The following is a 10,739-nucleotide window of genomic DNA, read 5'->3' on the forward strand; positions in this document are numbered from 1 at the left end:
CTGTTTGGATTACTTATAGAGATTGACCTGATCCTTCTGTTTGGATTACTTATAGAGATTGACCTGATCCTTCTGTTTGGATTACTTATAGAGATTGACCTGATCCTTCTGTTTGGATTACTTATAGAGATTGACCTGATCCTTCTGTTTGTATATGTATTACTTATAGAGATTGAACAGATCCTTCTGTTTGTATTACTTATAGAGATTGACCTGATCCCTCTGTTTGTGACCTTTTTGTCGTCTTTGGGTGTGGGCATTGAGGTGAGTACAACCAGTAACAATCAAGTTTAATTCTATGTACATAGTCTTCTCTTCATAAGACAGGTATGAGGTATGAGGTTACATACAGTGGCATTCTGGGAAACTTCACACATTCAGTATGATACTAGCTAATTTTACCTGAGCAGCATTCAGTATGATACTAGCTAATTTTACCTGAGCAGCATTCAGTATGATACTTTTATAGCTCATTTTACCTGAGCAGCATTCAGTATGATACTAGCTCATTTTACCTGAGCAGCATTAATATATTCAGTATGATACTAGCTAATTTTACCTGAGCAGCATTCAGTATGATACTAGCTAATTTTACTTGAGCAGCATTCAGTAGCATACTAGCTAATTTTAACTGAGCAGCATTCAGAAGGATACTAGCTAATTTTACTTGAGCAGCATTCAGTAGCATACTAGCTAATTTTACTTGAGCAGCATTCAGTAGCATACTAGCTAATTTTATCTGAGCAGCATTCAGTAGCATACTAGCTAATTTTTCCTGAGCAGCTTTCATTAGAGTATGATACTAGCTAATTTTACCTGAGCAGCATTCAGTAGGATACTAGCTAATTTTACCTGAGCAGCATTCATTACAGTATGATACTAGCTAATTTTACCTGAGCAGCATTCATTAGAGTATGATACTAGCTAATTTACCTGAGACTGAGCCATCTGAATTAGACTTCAGATGATTACCATAATAAAGTAAAGCTTAATAAGACTGCTGACGAGTACCATGATTTAGTACAGAAAATCTGCAGCTTTGAATGAGATAAATAGAGTAGAAAGGAGTATTCTGTCCAATCAGAGCACTGCGAATTGTTATCAGACACGTTACATGTCAATTCAGAACACTGGAAAGTGTTAGGGGACTGTGGTCTTATTGTGCTGTTGAATGATGTGTTAGAAATGAAGGCAACATTTTGATTTCATCTCATGATAACCACTATGAGACTGTAGTTCACTCAGTAGAAGGTAGTAATGGTGCTAGTACATTACACAACATAAACTGTCAGCACTAACAGAGGCCATGTGAGCTGATCATTGTGATCACTTCTGATCAATGTGAGTGTCTCTGATCAATGCGAGCGTCTCTGATCAATGTGAGCGTCTCTGATCAATGTGAGTGTTTCTGATCAATGTGAGTGTTTCTGATCAATGTGAGCGTCTCTGATCAATGCGAGCGTCTCTGATCAATGTGAGTGTCTCTGATCCATGTGAGTGTTTCTGATCAATGTGAGTGTCTCTGATCAATGTGAGCGTCTCTGATCAATGTTAGCGTCTCTGATCCATGTGAGTGTCTCTGATCAATGTGATCACTGTTGATAAATGTGAGCATCTCTAGAGGCTAAAAAGTAGCAAAAGTGGTCATGACCAGTACCTTTTAAGGATTGGATACATATATATGCACTTATCAAATCGGCATTTGAGATCCTGTGATATTATACTGGTGTCATATAATTTCACACATAAGGAGCTACTGCTTATAGATAGATTTCTATACTTCAGTCAGATTTGTTTTCTGCTGTTTAGAAGTTATAACTTAGCTGCTGTGGTAATATATATATGATGGTACTCTTTTGTAGTATGGAATCATCATCGGTGTGGGTGTTGACCTCCTGACCTTGCTGTACCCTATGGCTAGACCAAAGATCAATGTGAGTGTTTTGTTTGGATCCTTTGAGAAATCAGCATTCTATGGTTATTTGAACAAGTTTGTGATCAGAACTACAGATAACTACAGATAACAAAATTACATGCACCCTGAATTATGTGTGTAGAATTTTAAACCCTTTTTTGTGATAGAGTAGTTGTTAAACTGAAAATGTGTACTCAAGATTATCCTATTAACAGATACTGTATGAAGTGAAATCACTGTATTACATTAAGGTTAATAGAAAATCAAATTGATGTTGAATACTCTTACTGACCTCATCAGGTGACATTAATGTTTTGGTTATGTGACAGGTGTCAGACGTGGGCGTGGTGGTACTGAAGATGGACCAGGGGGTACGCTTCCCAGCCGTCGACTATATACAGAGCAGAGTTACAGAGGCAGCTACAGTAAAAGGTCAGAATTCCTGTTGTCTGTGATCAGTTTTAACTACAGACATTGCTACAGCTGACTTGAGTCAGTACAATCAATGGCTATTTTGTCTTATCTCCCTTTTAAGTAATGACAAATGTCAAATGATACAACTGGGAGCAATCTAACTATCAATCAATCACATGACACATGTATTTTGAAAATAATTTAGATGTCCTCCATCACAGATTTTTTGGGTTTCTTTTCAGGTGATAAACTAAGATCAGTTGTCGTGGACTGTACTTTTGTAACTGCAACGGATTATAGCTCTATGCAGGTAAGTTATATCACATAGACACGTAGAACTGCAACATACTATAGCTTTGTACCTTTAAACAGGCTATAGCTCTTTGCAGGTAAGTAATATCACATAAACACATAGAACTGCAACAGACCATAGCTCTGTATGATATTAACAGGAAAAGACTATAGCTCTGTTTATTATAAAAACAATACGATAAAATGTCCTATTTCTCTAAAATCACCTAAATCTCTCCACCTGAGGGCTATGCCCTCCCCAAATTAGGACTACTCCCTGCAAGAAAGGTCTACTCCCTGACAGAAAGAGGACTACTCCCTCATGAATATTTGTAGGCGGAGCTTATACAATATCAACCAATGAAAACATTTGGTGGGCGTGGCCAAGAACTGACGCAGGCGACGTCTGAATTCAGAACCAAACGACAACAGCGAAAATGGCCACCGATGTAGGTGGTCTTGATGATCATACTGATGAGGAATTACAGCATAGTATGGACGCTAACAGTACTGTATAGCTTAAGTACAAAAGCTGTTAAGTCTGCAGTGAATTTACTTCAAAACTTATTTAACTGAACGTATGCCGGAGTGATGGACAATAAGGGCAGAGCGTTTTATGCAGAACTCAAAAAGGTTGATGGGACTAAAAAGGCTAGGAAGTCAATACTGACCATTAGACACTGTCTACAAAAACACTTCTTGAATGCTAGAAATGAAGATATCATCAACGATGCTGCATACAGCATTTTCAATTGTATTTTTTTTCTCTCTTTGAACTTGTTTAAAGAAATGAGTTAATGAATTCATTTGTCAAATTGCCTTGATTTGTATCGTTATAATAAAACAGTTATAGAATGGGTATTTCTGGAAATAGTAAATTCATTGTCACCCTTGGTGAAAAACAATTCCCCTCGGCGGCTTTGCCGCCTCTGGAAATAGTTTTTCACCTCAGGTGACCATAAATTTACTATTCCCCTCATACCCATTCTATAACTGTATAATATATTAACATGTAACTCTGTACATGTAGGATATATGACATATTGTATATAAGTGGAACAGTCCATAACTCTGTACATGTAGAATATATATGACATATACAGTATAAGTGGAACAGTCCATAACTCTGTACATGTAGGATATATGACATAAACAAGTCCATAACTCTTTATATGTAGGATATATTACATATTCAGTATAAGTGGAACAGTCCATAACTCTGTACATGTAGGATATATGACATATACAGTATAAGTGGAACAGTCCATAACTCTTTATATGTAAATGTAGCGGAACTGGACTGGGCGACCAGGTGGCTCAATAGGTAGTCTGTCTGGAATGTTGAGGGTCCAGGGTTTGAATCCAGTATAGCTGTTGCATTTGTCTTTCTCCTGTTACATAATACTTAACTGGAACACAACAATCTATAGATTCAGAAATAGTATGAGAAACAATCAAAGTTTTTCTTGTCATATCCTAATATCAGAGAACTATTGTAGGGAAATAATGAATACTGGTGTTGAATAACAAATCGCTGTCTGACAGAAAGTAAGTTGTTTATAGATTGAAAATCAGGGAGGGGTTTCCAGATTCAGTAAAATCAGAATGAAACAGGTTAATCAAAGCATACAAAAAATCACAAATTAATTGCCCTAAGCATGACCCAGTTGCCAAAATAAATTCTTTCGATTTGTAGACATTGTATACAGTATAATAACAACTGTCTTCTAAACCATGGGAAACATTGTATGTATTTAATCATGCATGTAACCCCTAACAAAACTGTGCACCTCAAAGAACATGCTAAATGGTCCTAATTCCATGTTAACATACCATGTCTGGGGGTTTAACATAAAGGTTTGTTGACATAATTATTATGAAGTCATAAGTTGGTCATGTTAATTTAGGTGCATGTGTTAATGAACCTTTGAGATAATAATATTTTTTGGCAAAAAGGCCAAGTTAGCTTGTCTGGTGGTGCAGCATTCGTCATCTATTTGTCGTCCTTCCATCAAGCATAATTTCTTTTACTTACTTTGTAAGATGACTTCTTATGAACAACTAAAAGCCCTAGTGTGATGAAACTTGGCCTGTAGTAATCTTGGATAAAGTTTGTTTCAATGAATGACCTTGACCCACTCTTAAGATCACAGGGTCAAATTTCTGAAGACATTTGAAGGACCGTTCTGAATAACCAAGAGGCATAGGGTGATGGTATTTGGTCAGAAGCATGCTGGGATGAAGTGCTGTCACCTTTGTTCAAATTAATGACCCTGAACGACCTTTAAAGTCGCAGGGGTCAAATGATTAAAATTTTGAATAATTCTTCTGAGTTATTCTGATGTCTACTGTCATGATGTTTGCCCTGCAGCTTAGCAGTGTGAAGTAGGGAATATAAATGAATAATCTAGTTAAATTTGAAGGTCACATTAGAAAATAGGTTAAAAATCTTGAAACAAAGTGTGAAGTAATAAAACCTTCCATCAAATATCCATAAGTTTTAATCTAATGATATTAAGCATATCTGAAAAAGATATTTGACCTTGAAACTGTTTGATTGTCACAGATGTGAGACAAGTTATACAGGTGAGCAATACGTACCCATTTGGCCTCTTGTTTGGTGTTTTCATACCAGGTACTTTTTACATGGATTTCCTTTGTTTTAGGGCTTCATTGAGTTGATTGCAGAGTTCAAAAGGAAAGGAGCACGCATTGTTTTTGCATGTCTTAATGTAAGTATAACACTGTTTGAATCAGACAAAAGGTATTGGTATTAGCATGTCATAGGGATGGGTATTAGATAACAATTTGAATTCAGTGACAGAGGTCATTTAGCAGCTACGGATTAAAAGGGTGTCACCAATACATGTAAAGGTATCTGGTTACCTGGTCAACATGTGGGTATTCTCCTGTGGTTCCTACCAAACTTATACCCCCTTGCACACTTCCAACTAAGCTAACAAGAGTGATTAATAGCAGTTGACACTTGTTTTATACCTGGTAATTGTTTTAAAATAAAAGTTTCTTTTCAAACAAAAAGTTGATAAGAAAAATAAAAATGTGATATAACTTATATGGGATTCCTATAAGAGGATTTTATATTCAAGAACATGATTGATTCAGTGTTGTATTCTGTTATATATAACTTACTGGTGGTAATCAGTAGATACCACCAGCCATGGTTAATTATTATGTCAATAGCTGGTATTTCATCAGGATATTTTTGATGATAATATTGTAATCTTAATTAACAAAAAGTATGTTTTTGTTTCCACTTACAGGCCAAAGTATTGAAAAGTTTACAGGACAAAAACATCCCCGACCTTTTGGTCTGCTCCACTGTGGATGAAGGATGTAAACTCCTCCAAGGTAACTTTCACTAGTTACTGCACTGATATATTTGATCATCCATGATCACTAGTTACTGCACTGATAGATTTGATCATCCATGATCACTAGTCACTGCACTGATAGATCTGATCATCCATGATCACTTGTTACTGCACTGATAGATTTGATCATCCAAGATCACTAGTTACTGCACTGATAGATTTGATCATCTATGATCACTTGTTACTGCACTGATAGATTTGATAATCCATGATCACTAGTTACTGCACTGATAGATTCGATCATCCATGATCACTAGTTACTGCACTGATAGATATGATCATCCATGATCACTAGTTACTGCACTGATATATTTGATCATGGATGATCACTAGTTACTGCACTGATAGATTTGATCATCCTTGATCACTAGTTACTGCACTGATATATTTGATCATGGATGATCACTAGTTACTGCACTGATAGATTTGATCATCCATTATCACTAGTTACTGCACTGATAGATTTGATCATCCATTATCACTAGTTACTGCACTGATAGATTTGATCATCTATGATCACTAGTTACTGCACTGATAGATCTGATCATCCATGATCACTAGTTACTTCACTGATAGATCTGATCATCCATGATCACTAGTTACTGCACTGGTAGATTTGATCATCCATGATCACTAGTTACTGCACTGATGGATCTGATCATCCATGATCACTTGTTACTGCACTGATAGATTTGATCATCTATGATCACTTGTTACTGCACTGATAGATTTGATCATCCAAGATCACTAGTTACTGCACTGATAGATTTGATCATCCATGATCACTAGTCACTGCACTGATAGATCTGATCATCCATGATCACTAGTTACTGCACTGATGGATCTGATCATCCATGATCACTTGTTACTGCACTGATAGATTTGATCATCCAAGATCACTAGTTACTGCACTGATAGATTTGATCATCTATGATCACTTGTTACTGCACTGATAGATTTGATCATCCATGATCACTTGTTACTGCACTGATAGATTTGATCATCCATGATCACTAGTTACTTCACTGATAGATCTGATCATACATGATCACTAGTTACTGCACTGATAGATTTGATCATCCTTGATCACTAGTTACTGCACTGATATATTTGATCATGGATGATCACTAGTTACTGCACTGATAGATTTGATCATCCATGATCAACGTTATCAGCTTCTAGTGTGTATAAATACATGTACCATATTCTAATACCTACCACATCTGTTTTCAATCCTCACAAACTGATTCATTTACTGTTCTGTATTATTCGTCTACACAATAAACTTATTCGTCTGCTGTATTCACTAGTTTGGGTGGTCGGATAGTGGCATGATGTATAGCTGTAGTGCACTTGCCTTTTACCAATACAGCCAGGGTTTAATTTACTAGCTAACAGAAATTATTAATTAATAAGTCACATTTCATAATTGTAGTAAACAAAGTTTGATATACTACTTTTTACCAAATTATTTTCAGTGCCCTGCCTTCGTAAGGAACCATAACTAATAATAATGCGCTCTGTCATCTCTCAGTATTAGAGGGAACAGGTACAAAAACAAAAAGGAGGCAACAAACGTAGGATTAGTGGACCCCAACTAAGGCTTCTCTTTCTTCCTCTCTTTGTTTCCCTGTGACAGGAGAGACGCTGTTTCCCTGTGACAGGAGAATGTTTCCTGTGACAAGAGAGACGATGTTTCCCTGTGACAGGAGAGACGATGTTTCCCTGTGACAGGAGAATGTTTCCTGTGACAGGAGAATGTTTCCTCTGACAGGAGAATGTTTCCTGTGACAGAAGAGATGATGTTTCCCTGTGACAGGCGAGACGATGTTTCCCCGTGACAGGAGAGACGTTGTTTCCCTGTGACAGGCGAGACGATGTTTCCCTTTGACAGGAGAGACGATGTTTCGCTGTAACAGGAGAATGTTTCCTGTGACACAAGAGATGATGTTTCCCTGTGTCAGGAGAATGTTTCCTCTGACAGGAGAATGGTTCCTGTGACAGAAGAGGTGATGTTTCCCTGTGATAGGAGAATGTTTCCTCTGACAGGAGAGATGACGTTTCCCTGTGACAGAGAATGTTTCCTGTGACAGGAGAGATGATGTTTCCCTGTGACAGGAGAATGTTTCCTGTGACAGGAGAATATTTCCTGTGACAGGAGAGACGATGTTTTCCTGTGACAGGAGAGACGATGTTTCCCTGTGACAGGAGAGACAACAGAACAAGGTAATGCTAGTTATAAGACCTTTGATGACAAGATCATATTTATCTTGTCAACAAATCCTCTGCCGTCCATGTTTTAACAATATTTTTGTTTGTTCCAGATGAGTTAAATCAGGAGTTCGGTGACCTGGGCAAGAGTGGGGAGACAACTGTGGTTGTACCTGTTGACTATCCAGGTATAAGACTTTGATATGTCATAATTAACATTGACTGGCTGAGGGATGGATCATAGTCAGGAGGTTGTATCAATTAATCCTCCAGCTGTGGTCGTGTAGAGTCGAGGATCTAAGACGAGGGAATGCACTTCAACAATTCTCAGCTTTTCATCAGTGTATTAACACTTGTATAACGAAGTTGTATTCCCTAGATTTTACTGACTTATAGACACAATAGAAATACTTGTATGATGTATGTGTCAACATGGAAATAAGAACACAGATATGGAACAGAGAACAATGTATTGTTGACGATGATATTCAAGTGCCATAATGACAATAGAATCTTATCTATAGTACAATTACCAAAAAAAAAGAAATCAATGTGCCATGAATAATGCTAAAAGTACAACAGTTTTATAACTTGTGGTTGTGTCATCTTGGTGTTTTGTTTCAATAGATTTGTATCAAGTTTGGTGAATTATTCAGTATACAATTTATTACTCAATTTAAAAGAAAATAATTTCATATTCTTTAGATCAACAATTATGTAATTTCTGATATACAGGTGGGAAAATTACAGAAATTAAAGACCTCTGCTAGCCCCAAATAAACCTGTTGATTCTCCACTGCTTACAGAACCAAATCAAACATGTCCGACAATCTCCACAAAGAGAGCAACGAAAGAGCTGTGATTAGAACTAATTATATAAAGCAATTTTCTGTATTATTCCGATGTTTTTTTTGAGACATTGTGGACTAAGCAAAGATTTTCCATTTCTAAAGTCCTGTCTACTACCTCTTCCTCAAACTTCTCTATGAAACTGTCTCCAATCTGTATTAGCTGATCACCTGGTCCAAAGAACCAAGGTAAGCTGATCCCAAGCCATGCATGGTGTCCTCTGTACCGCTCAATGAAATCTATCCAAGGATTAGGATTAGGATTTAAATTTGTACAAATGGAAGAGCTAACATTTGAGTATGAAGGGACAAACAAATATATGCCAACAGGAATCACTTCTGATTCTGCCCATTAGAACTATATCCCTTGGTCCTAACATTGAAACAATTGTAATCCTCAGCCTATAACAAAATTTGCGATTACTGAGCTTCAAGATTTCATTACACATAGGCAAGTGATACAGGCCCTCTTGGCCTCTTGTTCATTGCAACTTTCAAGTCTTTTTGCTTATAATGATAACTATTGGGTCCAATGTATTGGATGTGACAAATGATTTTGATGCTAGGATTCTAATTAGCATTCAACTAATTTATTTTAATAGAATATATCACTACAGGTTTATATATATAAGTATATATTTTACTGTTGTATATTATGTATAAATTTTACTTTAAAATGACAAAACTTGTGATATACTTTATACATTTCTTAGAAATTGAAATGTTGAAGGCCAAATTCAATTATAATAATAAAATTGTGATATTAATATTTTGTATTGTTTTCGTTATTTTGATTCCTAGTGCCGACTTGGACTGAATATCGATCCCTGCTAAAGTTGGACTCCATTTCAGTCTAACTGAACACAATTGCTACACGTAAGCATATACATGTACTTAGCTTGTTCATCAAGTTGGAGTCTAGTTAAGTATAGTGATGCCAATATTTCTGAAGTTTACAATTGTACACCAATAATGAAATTTTCCTAAGACTGTTTCTCTAAAGATGTCTATAAAAAGGTTCTTAAACCTGCTGGTATGTGCCTCACTGTGATCAGTTTCTGTTAAAGCATGGAATAACACAAATACCATTACCACAACAAAAAAGCAGTTTATTTTAGCTTGCCATCACCGACAATGGTTTTGCGAGTTCTCTTGAGTTTTAGTTAGCCCTCATTACTTCAAGTTTTTAAGAAACACTTAGCTCCAATGTAATGAACAGTGATCTACATTTTCTGATTGTAGTTATGTTGCAAACTCACTTTCATTTAAATTAATATTACCAATTGGAGTAAGTAAGACCTCACAAACAGTACAAGCACTACAGGCAGATTTGAACAAAATTTTGAGCCTTTCATTTTTCCCCAGTTAAATCACCATAGACATTACACTAGCTAGCCATGTGCAGCACAGTCGTATGGTGTTGATTTATAATTAATGTCACCGTAGACATTACAATAGCTAGCCATGTGCAGCACAGTCGTATGGTGTTGATTTATAATTAATGTCACCGTAGACATTACACTAGCTAGCCATGTGCAGCACAGTCGTATGGTGTTGATTTATAATTAATGTCACCGTAGACATTACAATAGCTAGCCATGTGCAGCACAGTCGTATGGTGTTGATTTATAATTAATGTCACCGTAGACATTACACTAGCTAGCCATG

General features: G+C 36.5%; 1 protein-coding gene across 2 annotated transcripts in view; it reads left to right on the forward strand.

Annotated features, from left to right (window-relative positions):
* LOC110448222 (sodium-independent sulfate anion transporter-like) overlaps positions 1-9,826 on the forward strand; it is a 50,791-nt gene extending 40,965 nt beyond the window's left edge. For both annotated transcript variants that reach the window (XM_021494356.1, XM_021494357.1), the window contains exons 16-22: positions 206-264; positions 1,863-1,934; positions 2,245-2,347; positions 2,572-2,639; positions 5,287-5,352; positions 5,902-5,989; positions 8,337-9,826. In XM_021494356.1, the coding sequence (XP_021350031.1) occupies positions 206-264; positions 1,863-1,934; positions 2,245-2,347; positions 2,572-2,639; positions 5,287-5,352; positions 5,902-5,989; positions 8,337-8,425 (545 nt within the window). In that variant the 3' untranslated portion in view covers positions 8,426-9,826. The remainder of the gene's footprint in view (positions 1-205; positions 265-1,862; positions 1,935-2,244; positions 2,348-2,571; positions 2,640-5,286; positions 5,353-5,901; positions 5,990-8,336) is intronic.
* Positions 9,827-10,739: the final 913 nt, after the last annotated feature.

This window comes from Mizuhopecten yessoensis, unplaced genomic scaffold (genome assembly GCF_002113885.1).
Source record: "Mizuhopecten yessoensis strain PY_sf001 unplaced genomic scaffold, ASM211388v2 scaffold3949, whole genome shotgun sequence".
Classification (NCBI taxonomy): Eukaryota; Metazoa; Mollusca; class Bivalvia; order Pectinida; family Pectinidae; genus Mizuhopecten; species Mizuhopecten yessoensis.